The sequence below is a fragment of the Zingiber officinale genome, chromosome 5A (assembly GCF_018446385.1).
Source record: "Zingiber officinale cultivar Zhangliang chromosome 5A, Zo_v1.1, whole genome shotgun sequence".
NCBI classification, from domain to species: Eukaryota; Viridiplantae; Streptophyta; class Magnoliopsida; order Zingiberales; family Zingiberaceae; genus Zingiber; species Zingiber officinale.
Genome location: NC_055994.1, coordinates 134,312,435 through 134,333,439, shown reverse-complemented (window position 1 = coordinate 134,333,439; position 21,005 = coordinate 134,312,435). Strand labels below are relative to the sequence as shown.

At 34.6% G+C, this 21,005-nt stretch overlaps 1 protein-coding gene across 5 annotated transcripts; it reads left to right on the top strand.

Moving 5' to 3' along the window:
* The first annotated feature begins 10,002 nt into the window (after positions 1 to 10,002).
* On the top strand, positions 10,003 to 20,456 carry LOC121981931. 5 transcript variants are annotated; one of them, XR_006111953.1, is made up of 8 exons: positions 10,003 to 10,428; positions 10,521 to 10,682; positions 17,888 to 18,019; positions 18,101 to 18,160; positions 19,804 to 19,896; positions 19,987 to 20,105; positions 20,197 to 20,315; positions 20,403 to 20,456. XR_006111953.1 is itself a non-coding variant. In XM_042534719.1 (7 exons), the coding sequence occupies exons 2-6, from the start codon at positions 10,656 to 10,658 to the stop codon at positions 20,296 to 20,298; spliced, it is 414 nt and encodes a 137-aa protein (XP_042390653.1). In that variant the 5' UTR covers positions 10,003 to 10,428; positions 10,521 to 10,655; the 3' UTR covers positions 20,299 to 20,315; positions 20,403 to 20,456. The 5 variants fall into 5 exon arrangements, 3 of the variants coding, with proteins under 3 accessions (XP_042390653.1, XP_042390652.1, XP_042390654.1); XR_006111954.1 differs by lacking the exon at positions 19,804 to 19,896; XM_042534719.1 differs by lacking the exon at positions 19,987 to 20,105.
* Positions 20,457 to 21,005: the final 549 nt, after the last annotated feature.

Genomic DNA, 21,005 nt, shown 5'->3' with positions numbered 1-21,005 from the left:
ATTATTTTAATTCGTTTTAGATTTGATTTAATTTAGATTGATTACCTTCTTTACCATCTTATGCCTTGCAGAAGCACTTAAATGGGCTGACGATGGATTCACTTCGCTGCTGAAGCCCATATGATCCGCATGTCAAATGTTTGATTAAATTTAATTAATTTAACATTTCCGAAAGAAAGTAAAATATAATTTAGTCGAAATAAAAAAAAATTATTTTTGTTGCCAATATATATATTTCGTCGTAATTTGGGTAGAAGTTAAGTCTAGAAAATAAAAAAAATTATGTGTCCTTTCCGTCAACGTCGTTTCTAATCAATACAATTTAATAATTTAATAACAAATATGTTATACATGTGAAAGGCGAGAAAATAGAGAATATTCTACTACCCTTCATCTTTTTGGATTCTTGCCTAATCATTATCTTTTACCTATGCAATTATCATTTCTAAAAAAATATATAGTAAAACCATTGCATGATTCTAAGATATCTTTGTTTCTTCACATTGTTGGTCAATACGAACAACTCCATTATAGATAGGAGACGATTAGAACAATGAGTTCAAATATCTATCTTATGGAGATTAATTTTAACTAATAATTCTTTTAGCAATAATATAACTAGATTTTATCATTAAATGTTGTTAGGGTGAGCTTATTCATCCAACAGAAAGTACTTACAAATCTACAATATCAAATCATTTCTGAACTGAACTAGTGTATTATATTATTTCATGTCTCGATCGTCTTAGATAGCTTGAGAATGATCCTAAAAAAAGTTCAGTCACAGAGCAAAGAGAAGAGGAAAAATTCCTTGTCAACTCTTACGGTGTCGTTTTTCTACTGTCATGTGTTCGGAGGGCGACTGTTTGCAAATGAGGGTCTTGATCCCCATTCCAAAAGCTCTTTGCTTGTATCCTCTTTGTGCACGTTCAGTTGCTTTGATAAAACCGAAGCAAATAGGCAATCCTTCTTTTCTCCAGTGGTTGTAGTTATCGTCTCTTCTAATTCCTCCTCAGCTTCTGAGACAATGCAGTCAAGAATTTCGCCATGAAAACCCAACCAAATGAGGGTCCATTTCCAACAGTGACTCTATTGAGCAGTGCCACCACAGCTTTTTCCTTCTTGATCAGAACTCAGGAGTGAATTCCCCACATAGCTACACTCATTGAAGAGCTAGCTAGCCAGCGAGCACATATATAAGCATCAGCTGGTTCTACTATCTCCTTACAGAAGTTGGTGCTGACGGCGACCCAGGAAGTTTCGATGAATTGAGAATGATGCTTTGGTACCAGTGTTGGCGCTACTCAGAATTCCGTTATGTTTCCCCTGTATTAAAATTTGTATAAGTACAGAACTTTTCCTAACACCCCATGTGTTTTTCAAAAGTTAAACTTGGATTGCAAACGAAACTTAACATTATTAATCCAAGTTCAACTCATGTGTTCTTCAAAAGTTTAACCATATTACAGAAGTTAATTAAATATCTATTTCGAGGATTGACTTCCAGATCATTGGCGAGTCACTCGGCCTTCTTGGTTATGAGAGCATCCACCACTTCCTAGACAAAACCTTTTAAAGAAATTAAATATTTAAACTCCTTACAGTGAACCTTTGGTTTAACTAAAGAGAACTCAATTGAAGCACAAAATCGATAGTCTCTTATGTTGATATTTCAGGATCCATACAAAGAAAAACTAAACTAGTTTTGTTGCGAAATAACGAACTAGTTGTACCTTTCTTCGTAGACAAATACCTCTTGATCTTCTGCTGTATTCCTCTCCTCCTCCTCACTATGTGAAAATGGACAATAGACTTCGCCACTGTTTTACTTCGGCAATCAACAATTGCGAAGTAATATATGATAATCAACTTCGATAATAAATTTGATGCAGTAAATATAATTTTATACTTTATAGGTTTAAAAACATGGATCTCATTTCTAATTTTACTTGACTTTTTACTTCATAATATATATTCGGAGAAGTAATAAGTTATAAAATAAATTTTATATGGATAATTGATGAAGTAATAAGTTAAATGGATTAATATTGGTGCTATAGATGGTTAAAAGTTGAATTGGTTTATTATAAGTATTTTCACCGAACCCTAAACCTTAGATCTGCCCTTTTCTTCTCGCGTTTTCTCTTCATCGCTTTCTCCTCGACGCGCGACGGCCACTCATTGCAGTTTCTCCCTAACGTGTGACAGCCACTCAACACCAGCCTTCTCCTTCGTGCCCCTCCCCCCGAAGGCTACCTCCTCCTTCGGCGTTTCTCCCCGACGCGAGGCGACAACTTCTCCTTCGGCATTTTCTCCTTGAAGCTGAGAGTCACCCGACATTAGGTTTTCCTTCTCGACCCCTTCTCTCCTATGTTGTGCCATTAATGTTTTTCCTAGGTTTCCTATGTTTGTATGTTGAGTCTATATAACTTAGATCATTCCCTGTTGGCTTTCTCAAAGAATATGTGCCATCCATCTAAGAGACTTTTAGAATTGATGGATAATTTTACCCATGTCACTATTCATGTATCTTCTTTATCCACTTATCCATGTTACCAAGTTGCTAATTCCATTATATTTCCTATAAACTTTATTGAATGGTAAAGCAACCAATTTCATGGAAAAATATAGAACATGGCACCTTAAGAATGACACAGGTACATACAGAATAAGCAAGATTATGCTACTCTTTTAGGAAACATTCTTTCTAGTTTAGTGTTCAGCTAATGAAGTTCTCAATTCAATATACCAAAGATTTGAGTTGCTTGTGTATTTCTAATGTTGGTTTGGTTTTGGTTAACTTCTCAAGCGTCTGAATCATGCTTATCTAACCTTAATTTGTAGTTTTGTACAATCAGTTTCAGAAATTTTATTGTCCTGCAGGACCAGTTGCTGAAGATATGTTTCATTGGCAAGCAACAATTATGGGTCCACCGACAGTCTGTATGCAGGGGGAGTTTTTGTTGTCACTATCCACTTTCCTCCAGATTATCCCTTCAAACCCCCTAAGGTATTGTTGGCATAAGAAGCAAACAAAAGGCATGCACCATGATATCAATGTTCTCAATATAGAAACAGAAAACATGTACATGCTATGCCTTATGTCTAACATATAATTTCAGTTTTGTTCCCTACATGTTTTGAAGACAAATTAGTTAAGTAGATACAGATTTTATTGTAGGTTATTAAATCTTACCCAATGATGTCGTATAGTTTAAAATATATCTATATGCAGATGTGTGTTACATAATTCAGGGCATTGTACAAATCCATTAGAATGTGACACATGGAAATATTAGTTTCTAGGGAACATATGTAGAAATTTGATAGCATATTTGTTAATTTTTTTTTTCATATTAAGCTGATTCTTTGAAGTTGATTACCGCAAATTCCTGATGGATGCTTTTGCATATTTCAGGTTGGATCAAGGAAGATGTCTCAAGCTTATGTATATCACATAGATCCTATGCTTAGGTTCGTTTGGGCTATATAATGTATGGGATACATCTAAATGCCATGCATGATCAAAGGCAAGATGATGACTAAGTTGGTACTAACTGGTACTAATTCTTTGGGTCTTCTACCTGTTCTTCGTAGAGATATGTGGTGTTTGGTGTAGTTAGTTCCAGACTATATCTGGAATCATGATTATACCCATAATTGAGTTGTTGATCCACACTTGAGAATCTAATTAATTATGTCTGACACCTTAGGCCTGTATCGATCTATAAGGGATTTAGTTTATTTTTGTTACTGAATCTTGCTCAAAACAGTTAGTACATTAGTTTGGTTTCAAAATATCGGCTTTGTTATATGGCATGGGAACAGAAGACAACAACTTTTGTTTTGATCTTATGGTATAGGAAACAATTTTATAGGAATCTTGATTATAAGAACCTATTTTTTTGTGAAAACATAAATTAGCCCTATGTATCGGGATAAAAATTCTCTTTTTTGGTAATTAGTTTTAGACAATCTCTATCTAAGATATAGGAGTTTCGGTCACCTCTACTATGTATAACTTGAAACAACACTTAGCACTCTTGTCTTGCCATCTGATTGGACAACCGAGAACATTGGACTCCTGACTATAATTAATAAAGATAAGAATATGATATATTTATTGAACTCTTTGAGTAATAGGAACCGAGATCATGCTTGGCAAATTATTGTGACCAAGTAGGTAGTAGATTATGTTGATTGTGAATATATACATTAAATTCATTAGAGGTTGAAAAAATAACTTTCTATTTTTTACAATGTAGTGGGGTCAAGTTATACAATGCAGCAAGGGGTATTTCAAAAGGACCTAGTTTTAAACATTTGACGGTATGCATTGTGATTATGTATTTAGATATCAGTTAATAATTCTTATTATTTGGATTATAACTTATTGATGACATTTTCAATTTGATTAGGGTAATCTAAAACACAAAGCTAGTGTTGAATGTGGATATTGTATAATGTGATACATGAAAGAGATAGTCTTGGATGAATATCCCCAATTGGAGATGAAGGTGAATTTCTTCTTTTTAAAATATCTTCTTTATGAAATATCTTCTTTATGAAATATTGAATCATTTTACATTGACTCTCAAACTTCTGTTTATATTTCAGTTTGCAACATCAAAAAACAAACAGTATTACAGTCAATCTCAGTATGATGAAGTCAGAAGTGAATGGAGCGAATTCACCTACTTCTATAAAGATGCTTAAGTGTAGGTTATGATATAAATTTTGGATTGTATTTAGAGATTTATGGGTACAAAAACTTTTGGGTTATGGTTAAATGTGTATTTTATGAATATACTTTTGGATTGTATTTGATACATATTTATGATATATTTATTTAATTTTGATAGTGAAAAATATTATGTCGTAGTAACACATTATCATATACTCTTTTGGTCAATTAAAATTGTATTGTAGTAAAATATTGTCAATTACTTCAACGGTACGAATAAATGACAGAGTAATACAACACAAAAGACTTCAATAAATTTAAATAGTGGTGTAATTAAAGAAACTATTTACTTCACTACTGATCAAATTTGGGAAGTAGTTCGTATCAATTACTTCGACTAAGTCAAATTATACGGAAGTAAAATAAAATATTTACTATACCAAAATTCAATAAATGTGAAGTCGTATACATATTTTACTTCGTCAAATAACGTAATCTATGAAGTAATATATCATCAATTACTTCGGTATTTTTATTGGTCTTGATGAAGTAATAGAGCGTTTTTACTTCAAAAACGGTTCGATTTTGAACCGGTTTTGAACCGGTAATAGACTTTGATAATATGTGGTGAAGTAAAAAATTTACCCTTTTACTTCACGTGCGTCTACTTCGGTAATTAACTACCTATTACTTCGGATAATATCTGAAGTCTATTAACGATTTTCACATAGTGCCTGGACGTCGTGTGGGCGACGATCTACCAAGACAAAGCACCCGAACATTTTCTTATTCTCCTCCAAGCACCGCTGGGCACAAAGATTGAAGCAAGGTGTCGCCGGCCTCAAGAGAAAGAAAAACAATAGAAGAGGGCTGACCACAGAATAAAAGAGAGAGGACTTAGGTTATGTTTTGAGCACCACCCTCCTCCTCTTTTATATTCTTTCCTAGCGGCTAAAAAGGAAAGTCTTAACAAAATTTTCCTTTTATTTGCTATTGTGGATGGTTACAAAAAAAGGAAAGATTTTAATAAAATTAAAATATCTCTTTTAAACCATTATAAATATCTATAAAAGGAAAGATTATAACAAAACTTTCTTTTAACAAAAGATTCCATTTATTTCTATAATTATTGGTTACAAAAAGGAAAGATTTTAACAAAATTAAAATCTTTTTTTTAAACAGATAACTATAAAAAAGGAAAGATTTTAACAAAATTAAAATCTCTCTTTTAATCATTTGTAGAAAGGTATAAAAGAAAAGATTTTAATAAAATTTTGTTTTAAATAAATTTCCTTTTCCCTTCTATTATGGTCGGCCCCATGCTTAGACACCAAGCATGGCTTGGCCAACCCACATCTTGGGCACCAAGCAAGGCTTGGCCACCCCCTTGCTTGGGCACCAAGCAAGGATGTGGTCGACCCCTCACTTGGGTAGGAAGGAAAATCAAAACGGGCGAATGCGAGACTTTATAGAGGCTACAGCAGGGACTGAGAGGAGGAATTGGTTTTGGCTTCCTGATGAGCTTGAGCTTGCTGTGTTTGACTCGAACACCCAACTCAAGTTCATCAATAATAACTCATACCACTAAATAGTTATTATTGAACTACCACACCAATCTCATATTACAATATGAGTTCTTTCTTATAATCAACAACACACCATATAAATAATATTATTTCCCAACTTATCGGGTCTATTGATTTAACGAATAAATCTCACCCTTTGATAAATTAAAGAAATAAATACTAAGTACATATGCTTGTTATTATATCGGGATTAATAGTACGCACATCCATACTAAAAGAGGTTTTGTTTTTTTATACAGTCAGTATAAAAGGAATAACTTCAAATGGTCCTGCTCAATACACACATACTATACTATTGTAATTTTATAGTCAAGATAAACTAATATCAAATTATACTACAACCATTCTAATGGTTTGCCTCAATCTATCTTAATTGTGAGTTATTATTTATAATTTATAAGTAACTGATAATATGATCTTATGTGTGACACCACACACCATGTTATCTACAATATAAATTAAAGGGACAACTGCATTTAACTAAATGCAGATATTTGACCAATGTGATTCTTATTTCAAAATAAATATTTATATAAAAAACTAGACTTTTAGTATACATTCTAACAACCAGTCCCTTGACTGACTTAGCTTGTTCAAAAATACTACTAGTTGTTGCTTCCACAGCACCTTCAAGTCCAAATAGTTTCTCACCCTGCAAATAAAGGATCGTCTTCTTTCATTTTACAAGAAACAAAGTCAGGCAGGATAGAGAGAGAGCACCCATCACCTACTTGGGCACGAGGAAGTATGGAACAAGCTTGTTTGCGAAGGTGGGATGAGGTATCCCGACAAGTTGCAACTAATGCGATTGATTCTGTTTGAAATCAAAGAAGATGGATCGCGAGTTAGATGACTTTGATGTTGACTAGGAGAAGACTCTGAGCTAGAAGAAGATAACGTCAAATGATCCTGCATGTCAAAAAAGAAAGTAGAGTGAGAAAAACATCCGAAATCAAGGGTCTTCGACACAAACACTCCAATACACAGGGAGGGTGGTCAAATAGATGATCGAGAGGGAAAAAAGATGAACAGTATAAAATGAACAATGACTCTGAGAGTGTAAATGTTGTATAGCGTAATGTAACATACCTGTGCCTTTTGGAGAAGATCCCTTATATATTATTATTTTTTCTTTGTGCACGAATAACAATTATTTTCAAAAAAGGACCAACCATTCTGACACCTTCCCAAAAATAGACTCACCATTTATATGCTTTGCAGGGTGGAAGCTTTCGTCATATAAACTGCACAGAGAATATTTCCTTGATTTTCAGACAACGGTTACGTAAAACGTCAAAAAAGAATATTAGGTCATTGTATCGAGGAGCCCTTAACATGCTTTGATGATAGGCCGACCGAGTCACCTCTATCGTTTGATCGAACCTCGTTCACAGACGGGGTCGGATCGACTAAGGATGACCCTCTTGAGAACTCGGCCTCCGCTCGGTCTAAGAGTCCAGTTGGGCTATACACCTAGCATATTCGATTAGGCCAAGAGAATGCGACTCTAAATGATACCAATGTTGCTCAGGGTCCCATCGACCCAGAGAGACTCAAGATCTAATCGAACCAATGATCCGATCGGCTAGACCACTCGATCGAGACATGTGGCCATGCTAGCCCCAACTGTTGACTCCTCCTTAACTTTGACTAACACATCAGTCGATTCTCTTGATTTTGACCATAACTTCAGGGGCCACACCTTATTCGCCAAGTAGATCAAAGGTTGACCAAATATTTGGTGAAGAAGCTCTGACATGTCAAGGTTGATCGAATACTAGGTAACGAGAAATCTCAGTAGGTCATGATTGAATGTTGGATAAAAGAAGTCATGGTAGTTGAGGTTAAGTGAATATCAGACAAGATACAAATTCATCTTGGAACGACTGAAATTAGGATTAGAAATCGATTATTAAGAAGTATAATCGTTTGACAAATTCTAAACTTGAAATTCTAAGTTTACATGCTCGGATCGATTCATCTGATCGATTGAGCAGCTACTCAATTGAGACAATGAATTAATAGTTGTTTAACGAGAAAACAAATAACTACTGAATTGATTGACATAATTGACTCAGCCTTGTTACTCAATTAGGCTAATAGGTTAACAATTGAGAAAATAAAAGTCCGTCGAATCAATTGGTCTAATTAATTAAATTTTGCACATCAATCATGCTAATGGGTTGAAGGTACCTTTGTGAGAGAACAGAAGTCGCGGAATCAAACAGCTAATTTAAACATGTACACGGACATTGCGAACATTTTCCCACAATGCGTTCACTGCTGCGGCGGCAACAAACAGACTCACATCCTTATCCGACAACTGAGGTGGCACAGGCGGTCCGAATGGTGGGTCGCCTGGCCGACCCGAAAGTAGCCAGGATTCCCATCTGGACGGACTTCAGAAGCAGAGTGAGCACCACTCCCCTCTTCTGGCTCTTGTTGAAGAGCTCTATCGACCAAGAGAGCATGGTTCGTCGGAACGGTTGCGGTAATCATCGCGGATTCTGCCGTTCCAGTTCCAATATTATTTCAAGGAACGATCGCGGCGCGGCGTGGCACGACGCGTGTATGTATATATATAGAAAAATACAATTAAAACTTTGACTTGATTAAAAATTTTAATTTATGTTTAGATTATTAGTAATTTAAGAATTAAAAATAACACGTTTAATATTTAAGGAAATGATAAAACACTGGGAAAAAAATATAATAACAATAAATAATAAATCTGTTATATATATATATATATCTATTAATTTTTATTATATTTTAATAAAATAATCGGACGGGCTTAAAAAGTATAAAATATATTTATTAATTAAAATAAAATTTTTATTAAAAACGCGATCTTGCCCTAATTCCAGTACTGCCTGCCATTCGACGTTCGTCTTCTCGCGTCGCTTGTGTTTCCCACCACCATCGTGCCCGCACCGATGAGCTACTCGATCCGGCCACGCCGAAGAGCACCTCCGTCGCCGTCCTTCATCCTCCATTTTTATAGCAGTAACGCCGTCAAGACTATACACGTTGAGAAGCCGAAACATTATTCACTGAAACTTTGGCACGACATAAGATGTTCCCGTGCCGGAATGTCCGTTCCAGTCGTTCCATGTCCGTTCCGACGAACCATGCGTTTCACTCAACCAATGGTGGAGCTAGGCTTTAGGCTACCCGGGCTATAGCCCGGGGGACCGAGCTAAAGTTGTGTTAATTTTACCCTTTGTTTGCATTATTTTTTCCATTCCCAAATAGAGCAAGGGGGTCTCTAGCCCGGGTACCCATTTAGAGGATATTTATAGCTCGGGTGGGCTACAAATCCTGGCTCCGCCATTGCACAAAATGGTTGGGGTCCGTATATATATATCACTTAATAAATTTTTAAATTTATGTTTAATTTATTAGTAATTTCTTGTACTAAATATTCAATGATATACTAATCATTTAAAGTTTTGCCTAAAATACTCAACAATAATAATAATAAAAATAAATAATAAATATTATATATATATATTATATGATAATAATTAAAATTAATTAAAATTTAATCTAATTAAATTTACTTAGAAAGTAATAATAATATAAATAATAGTTAATAAGAAAATAAGTTTATATGATTATATAGTTTTTTTTTAGATTTTTTAAAAATTTAAAATGATTTTTTATTATATTATATATTAAAATGATTATATTGTTAGAAATAAATTTATTTATTAAATTCTCCGTCTCCTCTCTCTTGTCTCACTTCTCACGCGTAGCAACCCTAAATTGCCGCCGCCGCCTTCTTCGACAGCGCGCAAGCTTCCCGATCAGGCCACGCCGGAGCGCCTCCGACGTCGTTTTCCGATTCATCAGGAGATAATCATTTCCGATCCGTTCCGTTCCGACGTTCTATTCGTTCTTTTACTATTATAACGTCCGAGAACGGCGTGAGGCGTTCACGTGCCCGTTCCGGCCGTTCCACGCCCGTTCCGACGTGCGTCAACCCGTCAACCCGCAATCTGCTAGGGATCCGATTGTGGATTCCCTATATAACCCTCTCTATTTCACTGCGCCGCCACCACCATCCAAACCAAACCCTTTTGAGATTTGCGTCTAAAGCAGGCCTGGGCAGATCGATTTAATTCCGAGCGACGATCCAAAAGAAACCGTCTGTTGGTATTCGTTCTGTCTCTTTCTCCTTTTTTGTGTGTGTTGCGATCCGGCTGTTGGAAATTGGAAGTTAAACACACAGAGGTTATTTTTGACAGGTAGCAGATTTTCTTGCGGAGTGAAATGTTCCAGTTTGGCCGAAGAAATGAGGATAAGTTGAGAATAATTTGGCTTACCCATGGAACTGCAGGAAGAAGAAAAAAAAAAAACATTCTGATGTTTTTAGGTTTGGCATGGGAGGTATTGGAAAGATTTGTTTGGTAAGACCATCTCCAACCACAAACTCTATTTTGGTGCACTTTCAACACCAATTTGGTGTCATTTGAGCACCAAAATTTTTTCCAACTCCAACCATGAGACACCATTTCCTACACTAAAAGGAATATTCTTTAGAATATTTTATTTTTTCATCTTATAATTTATTATTCAACATACATATTAATTTGTTAAATATTTTTATTACAATAATAATTACTATTAATTTTTATGACATTATGTTTTTAGTTACAAGAAAATTAAAATTAATTGTTATGTATTTTGAAATTTAAATATTTAATTGTGTGTTTGTTATGAAATTACCAATATTATAAATTTTAATATATTTATAATCTTAGCAACATAACCAATATTAAAATTTATAATATATATTTAATTGAAATTTATAATATATAAAATTTATATAATAAATTCAATTAAATTAAATCATATTAATTTATAATATTTAAAAATATTTTAAATATAACTTGTCTATTATGATATTTTATATTAAAAAAATCTCTACTTGCACCAAAATGGTGCAAGTGAACAGTGCGGCACCAAGATGGTGCTGCACTGTTTACTTACACCATTTTGGTGTAATTTTTGGGGTCACCATTGGAGAGGATATGGTGTCCTTTTTACACCAAAATGGTGTAAAAGGGCACCGGTTGGAGATGCTCTAAGTAAAATATGTCTTCTATATCTCAATTATAATTTATTGGTGGTATTTTTAATATTAAAATTTTTAATTACATGAAACTTTATTTTTAGATCAGCCACCCTAAATTGAGCATATTAAAATCAGGTTTAATCATTTTTTTCCCATAATATTCCCATGCTGAAACAAACATATTGCATGGTTGCACCATTATTTCTCAACGATTTTCTTAATAATGATCTCTTGCTGCTTCACTGTTTTTGGCTATCACGGAGAAGGATTAATTAGAGCGCAATGGATAAATATATGAGTCATGCGGTGAACAGGCCCAATATTATCGAGTTAGTGCATTCCTTTAGTTTATGATCGCCTTGCTAATGGACTAAGTTAAAAGTGAATATATTTGATTCTGTATCCATCTATGCACGCTCTGTGTTTCATTGATGTCCATGTGATACTTCAACCTTACACAGCAATTAACAGCAACAAATGTTTTAATGACATATTCCAGGATCATATGGATGTCATATCATCTACAAGATATATGTTTGTGTTGTGTGATCTGAACACTTGATCTCATGCGATGTAGTTGTTTCTGCATACAAAATTCCCTAATACTTGTACTCAGCAATTGCCTTCTCATGGTGTCAATATAATTTGCAATAGGTTGCTGTGAATTGTCCTCTCATGACTTCCATTTGCTAAAAAATAGGAGAAATTTCAATTTCCCTCTTAAGGTTTGCTACTTTTGGCAAAATATTCTATAATTCACACTTTGTTCATAATAAATACAATTTAATAAGAAATATATTAGGAGGGTGAAATTAGAGAATACTCTATTCTCCATCTTTTAGAATTCTTAGCTAATTAATAACTTTTACATATACAATTATCGTTTATAAAACATTTTTAAAACCATTGCATGATTGAGATACTCTAAGATATTTTTATTTCTTTACAATGTTTGTCAATAAGGAGCTCCTTATATAGATTCCGATTCATAATGGTATTACATGGCATGGTAAAGGTCATTCATAGTCTCTGGCTGCCCAAGTCATAACGCCAACAGCTGATGTTGTTACCACTTGGCCGGTTATGGATTCACTATTAACACCTTATCATTTTCAGGTTGATTATTAGTGTGTCTGTTACAAAAGTGAGTAGGCATGAAAAAATTGATCCAGTGGCAAAAAGATTGGCTGATCTACTCAGGCAAACTTTGCCTCGATTGGTCTGCCATTTGATACGCGCAATTTGCGTGGACACATGAGTCACTAGATTTAGTACAGTCTGAATCCTGACACTCCCCATGCGAGTAAATGTTCACAACATCCAAATTTGTAATTCAATTTAAATCAGTCTTTATGTTATATAGCTTCTGGCGTGAGTGAGACTAAGCTCCCATACACATTAGAGTTTATTTTTTGTAATCTATTTTTAATTCATATTTTCAACAAAACCTTGCTTGTATGTGCGTAATGCACTGTCCTGGATGAGAAACCTTTCCCGAACTGATCGTGTTGCTGTAAACTTGGAATTGAATTTTCGTGCAAGTTTTGGGCAAGGTTTAGGCACTGGACTTGGATGTGGCCCCAAACTATATGAAGCATTTGGAAAATATTTGAAATGTTATCTGGTGTGGGCAAACTTGCAGAGGTTTGATCAGATGAGCTACAGTATTAACCAGTGACAGTGGCTCAGGTTAGAGAATTAGGAAAGGAGAAACAAAAGTGTTTTTGAATCTGTACACAGAAGATGGATCTGACGACTAATGTAAAAAACATGGTAAGTTAAATTCTGAAACTTTGGTGACTGGTGAGTCACTTCGCCATGTTCCAAATTTCTAGGATGATTGAGATAAGACAGGATAGAATGTATAAGAAAGTTACCGTGTTGAACCAGTTAACACCAAACTTGGGGCGATCGGCCTCGTCCAACGGAAATTACCCACCGGCTCTCAGGGTAAATCAGAAATCGCTCGCAGTGTCTAGCATTTTGTGGTTGCGTGCCCCATTTGAAAGAAAAATATCTACAAAATGAGTTGTAATTAGGGATCGAACAACGGATATATGGGTAGCAATTTGACACCTCTCCGTTGCACTCTAACCTCGGGGGTGTTTGATTTTATTATAAATTGATACGGTGGATAGTTATCATAATTTAATATACTAAAATTTAATTGTATTAGTTGTATATCTTATTAAATTTCTTAAAAATTTATTGTTAATTAAATCAGGTGAATGGATGATCATGAAACATCCCTAATCATCTAACGGATGAAATAAAATAACATTTCGATCTAGGTTTCTCAGTCATGTCCGACCCCATGCTCCACACCCCACGCCGTTGCTGCTCGCTCTCTTTCTTCCACCTTGCCACTCACTTTCTTCCCCTTGCCTGCATTTTCTTCTGTTTTGGATGGCACCCTTATTGCTCGCTTTTAAGAGAATGTCACTGATCCGACCCTCGTTAGCGTCTCTACTATATTCTTCTTCCCCTTCTTCAAAAGTCACAGAGATCTATGGAAATAAGAGTTACCTTGTTGATACATCGACTCTGGTAGGTTCTATACACTGATATTGAATTTGTCTACTTATCAAATTGGTTTCTATTTTAATCTCTTTGCAGGTTAGAAGATTAGAAGTTGAAGGTTTGCCTGCTAATCAAGCATATGTCATCATATCAACATTGACCAAATTTTTGAATATTAATTTAGACCATTTGACACAGTCTGTGTGTCAAAGTCAGTAATGAATGAGGTTTTGACATTCTTTTGAATATTTTTGAAATTTATTATGCTTTTTTATCGAAGTTGATAAATTATTAATCAAGTAGATGGTCAAACTCCCGTAGGGGCTTCTTAATTTCTATCTGCAAGTCCTTGAGAGAAGACACTCACTAAAATCTCAGGAGTGATCGAAGGAACATCCATGGTCATCTAGTTGAAGTTTTTGATGTAGATCCTGAGAGTCTCCTTGGACTCCCGTTTTTGGGAGATTATGCTCAGGTGGTTTTGTGTATCGACGGCTGCTGGCGAAATGATGAAGGAAAGCCTTACATAAATCCTTGAAGCAGTAGATGGATTCGGTCGACAGTCGGTTTAACCACCTCTGTGCCGAGATAGAGTCTGGTCAGGAATATTCGGCACTTCACGCCATCTGTGTACATATTAAGAATGATGACATTTTCGAACTTGAGGAGGTGAGGTGATCTTTTGGGTCGGTTGTCCCTTCATATTCTCCTATTGTTAGGGGTCGGAAGTGGCTTGGCAATTTGCCCTCCAATATTTCATAGGAGAATGACATAATTGCTTGGGAGAGCCGCTAGCCATTGGAGTATTTCTTTCGTACAAATCTCATGCGGGCGCGTCTCCTGAGGACAATACTTTGGGCCTCTCCGCTCGGCATGCGTCGTCGAATGGGGTATGAAACAGTTCCCGGTGGTATGCAACATGGTGGCACGGGTGGAAGGCTTACTAGTAGAGCAGGTGTTGGCATGAAACTAATAGTTGGTGGAGGGACTGGCTGGAACCCAGTTAGGGCTTCCGCTTGGGTCCCTCGTTCAGCGTGAGGGCTTTTCATAGACGCAGCTGGATCATTCGGCAACAGAATGCCAGCTGTTGCTTGTTGTTGCTGCATCAATCTTTACGCTCGAGCTACTATTAACAACTTTAAATCTTCTGGAGATAGGGTGGCGGTAATGAATCATCAAGCTTCTTCCATCTCTACGTTTCAGATTCAGGCGAAGATTCTCACAGATGACATCAAATTTGATCTTGTCTAAAATCAGGAAGATGACACGCTAGGTATATGCCGCTGTTGTTGACCGGAAGAAGACTTAAAATTGGAGATTAAAAATAAGACTTCTGGTACCTCCTTCCTTTCTCCTTCCTCTCTGCACACACCAAAGAGAGAGCAAGGCAACGTTAGAGTGAGAACCAGAGAGGGGGTCCCTAGCGCAGGCTTTCCAACACTCAAGTTAATACGATAGCCGAGTCAAAAGTGGAGAAGATGAACAGTTGATGCGTATGTGCACGCAGTAAATCATACCTGGCCAACGGAGAGAACCCCCTCTTTTATATCGACTCTTATAATCTCCGTAATAATGAGGTGGTAAAGAATGTTTGACGTCAAAAGTTATCTCATAATAGAAGATATATAGTCAGGGAGATGTACAGTCACCCTCCTAGGAATCTTTCGTTACCTATATATGAATCGCTTTATATAAACTCCAGCATTAATGAGGTGGTTAAGAGAATATACTGTCAGAATATGTCGGACGATAGAAAGTGTATAGCCACCCTCCATGGAAGGTTCCTTAGCATGTATACGTTATAATAACAGAATATTCTTTGACAAATTGCTGTTATTTTTGGCGGGTTGTTGTGATTCCTGAAGGTATTCTGATCAGCCTTATATCCGAGCAAAACATTATTATAGCAGACTAGTACACAAGAAGTAGGGTTCTAAGTCCCGTAAGATCGTCCATCTTCTAGGCCGCTCGGCTATATGTGGTGTGACTTGCTACTGGCAATATGATATTAAAGCAATAGGGAACTGAGTCCCATGGGTCAGGCTAGTTCTATGACCGACCATCCATATGCTGGGAGACTTGCTTTTGAAGAATGAGGAACTGAGTCCCGAGAAATTCAATCGATATTTTGAGCCGATCATCTATATATTATAAGACTTGCCCCTGAAATGATAACCTAAGATCTGGAAGTCTAGCTAGCTTGATGTTGGACCAAGTTTATATTGAGAACTACCTTATCCATTTACCTTGCATATATAAGAGGTTACGTTGATGGGCCCAGTAAGCCCAACTGAAGTTGTGACCGACCAGCTGTCTACTGAGAATTGTATTGTGGGATTGACCGGTTGTATACTGAGTTTCTTGGCTCTTTAAGCCTAATCGGATATTAGTCTGTTCGGCTATAGATTGGGACATTGCTTTTGAAGGGTGGGGAGTTATCTCGTATACTCGCTTGGATACTTAAGACCGACCAGGTTTACTCTTATGTATTTTGGCTGAGTGGAGCAATAAGTCCTATAAGTCCGACCGACTTTAAGTTTGATCGACGGTATGCTAAGAGACTTGTGCTTAAAGAATGGAAAATATGGTCCCCTAAATCCGACTGGCTATGTGGTCAATCGACTCCATATTAGGTACCTTGATACTGAGAAATGAAGCACTAAACCTCTTAAGGCCGATTGACCCTTGAGCCGTCCAGCTGCATATTGGAGGCCTTAATGTGAGAAGGGCTAAACCAGGGTGAGAGTGACTGGTTTAGCTACATATGTTCTGACTCTGATTGTCATGTCACCTTGATTTAACGATCACCTCATTTTAACTTTGACTATCACAGCACTTCTATGCCCGATTTATAACATACCGTATCAATTGAGGTAAGACCAGATAAAATGTATAATAAGGTTACGTATTTATCATCAAGTATTTGGTGAATATCCGACCAAAACCAAACAAAATTTGGTGACTATAAATTTATTCGAAGGGTACCATCTTCTAATTTGGAAGATGCTATAGTTGAACTTTCATTATTTTGTATTAATACATGGAGTTAGTATTTAATTATAACAGGTGTTACAATTTTATTATCTAAGCATTATGATTTAGCTATTATCTGTCAAAATTTGATTAAAATATCATGATTTAATTTATTATAATGTTGAACCAGTTAATAGTAAATCTGAAGCGATCATTTTAGTCGCATATAAATTTTTCATCAACTATCAAGATAAATTAGTAAGGCCGAAAAGCTCAACATCCAGTGGTTGCATGCCCTATTTAGGAAAAAAAAATCTTGTAAATGTGTTGTAATTGATGATCGAACTATGGATATCTAAGTGACAATTTGACGCTCTCCTAGACCATAACTCGGAGCGTTTGATTTTATAAAAAAATAGACCCGCTACCTTAGCGACCTCCTAGTGTCAGCCCCACGGATATGGAGGGAGATAAATGCAGGTGCATATGTCATAAGTGCATGGTGTGGTAAACTTCAGGTCGTCAGTTCCTGATAATCGACCCGTGTCTATTACGTTAGAGATGTCATACACCACCGTTTGCGTTATGCCTTGGGACAATTTGATTTTATTATAAATTGATACGGTGATTAGTTAGCATAGTCTAATTTACTTAAATTTAATTGTATTAGCAGTATATGTTATTATATCTATTTAAAAAATATATTTTTAATTAGTTCAGGTAAACGGGCTGTCATGAAACATCCTTAACGATCTAACGGATGAAATAAAATAACCTACCAATCTAGGTTTCGCCAGCTCGCTCTCTTCTTCCCCTTTCCCCTTGCCGTTCACTCTCTTCGTTCGTTTCCAAGAGAGTGTCAATGATCCGACCCTCTTTAGCGTCTCTACGGTGTTATTCTTCGCCTTCTTTGTCTTCTTCGAAAGTCACATAGATATACGGAAATAATACTTATCTTGTTGACACATCGACTCTCGTATGTTCTGTACAATGACATTGAATTTGTCTACTAATGAAATTGAATTATGCTATAATCTTTTGCAGGTTAGAAGATTAGAGGCTCAAGGTTTGCCTCCTAATCAAGCATACATAATCATATCAACATTGACGACATTTTTGAATACTAATTTAGATCATTTGACACAATCTGTTGTGTCAAAGTCGGCAATCAATGAGGTTTTGACATCTATTTAAGTATTCTTGAAATTTATTATGCTTTTTTTACAGAAGTTGATAATTTATTTGATGTTTTTATAGTTTAAGGCGGAACAAAATTCTGATCTATCCCAATTCAAGTTAGAAATGAAACACATGCAGGTAATATGAAGTGTAAATATATCTCATGTTTAGCTAATTGACAAATAATTTTGTCCATTTTTAAAATGACTATGCTATACGTAATTATCAATTTTTTATTTGTTTGATTCTTAATGCTTATATTTAGTTGATTCGAAAATATTTTTATTCATTAGTGTTGTGTATTAAAATATTGTAACTTATACGATTTTAGTGAATATTGAAATGCGTTCGAGTGTCAATAATTTTTTTACACCTTATCGTCAATATTCTTTGAAGATACTTAATATGCTTATAAATGATTCCATTTTCTAAGTCAATTGATATGGTCGTTTGAATCAACTACCCACAGTCTTACTATGTTCCGTTCAAAAGATATTCTAAATTTACTTTTCTCAATGTGAATTTGCATGCATGCTTTTTGTCCTCTTAAATTTTTTTGTATATTTTTATTTCATTTAGCATTTTATTGTATCCCCACTAACGTGGCCATCAAATACTATAACCACCAAAAGTGATATTTATCATCCATTTTTCCGAGTGAATGCCACACATTTATTACCTACTATCATCGCCACTAACGTGGCTGCAGTTGCTTATTTCAATCGTCCTGTCATTGACACTATATCAAAATTTGCTTTGTCAACAATCTATGGGATGAATGCAATACGACTTCATTTATTTATTTTCATTCTATTATCTTTTTACTCAATTTTTGAATACTCTTTGTAAGTTAACCCTCCTTTTAAATAGGAAATTTTAAGTTATTTTATATTCTAACTAATAAAGATGAATGTGCTAATCTAGTTTGATTGTTTAGTATGGCAACTCCTATAAGGATATAGATTAAATAATGCATCATTTCTTGTCTCATCTTAAATTAGAGAGTACCTTATGTTGGAGAATATGTTTGGAATTTGGATGTTGTGTTGAAGATATCTACATGCAAAGTGTATCTATTTTGAGTTATAGTTACTTTATGATATAATCTTTATATCTGCAATTTATTTCTTCATCATAATTATTAAATTTTACAATGGACAATTTCTTTACCAAATAAACCCTTCATGTTATACACTCTTGCATAGTTTGTTGATTTTGCTCTAGTCTTTTAGAAAATAGAATAAAATTTAAACAAACAATAAAAAATTTCTTGAACAATGCAAATTAGGTTCTACGTATGTCTTAAGTATTTGATTTGGACTTTTAGATAGTATAAAATATTATCATGATAATATTTCGGATTTAAGTGGCATTGAATGGCATTTAGGTTTTTATCTTTATGACCTAGTTTGACTTGAAAATAAGATTTAACTTTTTAACCTTGTCTTTGCAATGATCATACCTATTATTCGATGTACGTTTCTATTATTATAATTTGATAAATATTTACTAAATATTAAACTAGTGAATCAATGTCTCCAAAGAAGATTAATTGGTGGAATCTTAATTTTATTTCTATGACATAACTAGAAATTCTATGTATATTGTTATTTTATTGAAATATTGATTATCAAATACCTATCAGTTAATCAAATTATTTTGTTATGAATACTTTTAAGATATTTCATAAAGTTATTAAAAGTTTTCTATCTACTAATGATGTTTTTTTTTCATCTTTACTATTTGCTAATTCTATTTATAAGTTTATCTTTTAATTTCAGGATGGTTATTTTAATTCGGTGGAACGAAAAAATGAAAAACTGGAGAGAGATTTTAAGAAATTGGTTATTAAATTAACTAACAAATTTAACCGGGTAAAGTATTTTAAGTCATAGTGTTTTGATAGTTTTGTATAAACTCTTATTTGCATTGGTAATTTGATTTTTTTTTGTTCTTCTTTATAGGAAATTATTGAAGTGGAAGCAGGACTGGAAGCTGGAAAATTTGAGCATATGAAGAAAATGAAAATCTGGAGAGAGATTTTAAGAAATTGGTTATTAAATTAACAAGCAAATTTAACCGGGTAAAGGATTTTAGGTCATAGTGTTTTGATAGTTTTGTATAAACTCTTATTTGCATTGGTAATTTGATTTTTTTTTTCTTCTTGTTTATAGGAAATTATTGAAGTGGAAGTAGGACTGGAAGCTGGAAAATTTGAGCTTATGAAGAAAATGAAAAATTGGAGAGAGATTTTAAGAAATTGGTTATTAAATTAATAAGCAAATTTAACTGGGTAAGTATTTTAGGTAATAGTGTTTTGATAGTTTTGTATAAACTCTTATTTGCATTGGTAATTTGATTTTTTTATTCTTGTTTATAGGAAATTATTGAAGTGGAAGCAGGACTGCAAGTTGGAAAATTTGAGATTATGAAGTACTGTGTTGGTACTTTTGTTTCAGCACGATCAATTTGTCTTGCATTCGTGCTATTTTGGAAGTAGATATTAAAAGTAGACTTTGTTTGATGGCAATAGTTGCTTTTGCAATTATGTGTTTGATGGCAATAGTTGCATTTTGATATATTCTTTGATAGTAAATACTGAGATGGATAGATGAGATAAGTAGAACATATGTGTAAGTGTGTGTGTGTGTCTGTACATATAATGAACATTATTATCCATAGTAATTTGATGGTGTTGGTACAAAATCTAATAGATGGAAAAAAAAATGTTAGAAAATAAATAGAGACAATATTGACAAAATTCTACTTAATGAAATGTCATATACTGTTTAATGGATTTGAATGCCACTTCTCATATATTCTCAGTTAGAGTTTAATGGATGAATATGATTCCTTCGGCCAACACTATTGAGTTAGATGCATGCCTTTTGTTTGTGATCACCTAGCTAATGGACTAAGGCAAAAGTGAATAAATTTGATTTTGTATCGATCCATCTACTTGCATTGATGTCCTTATGGTACT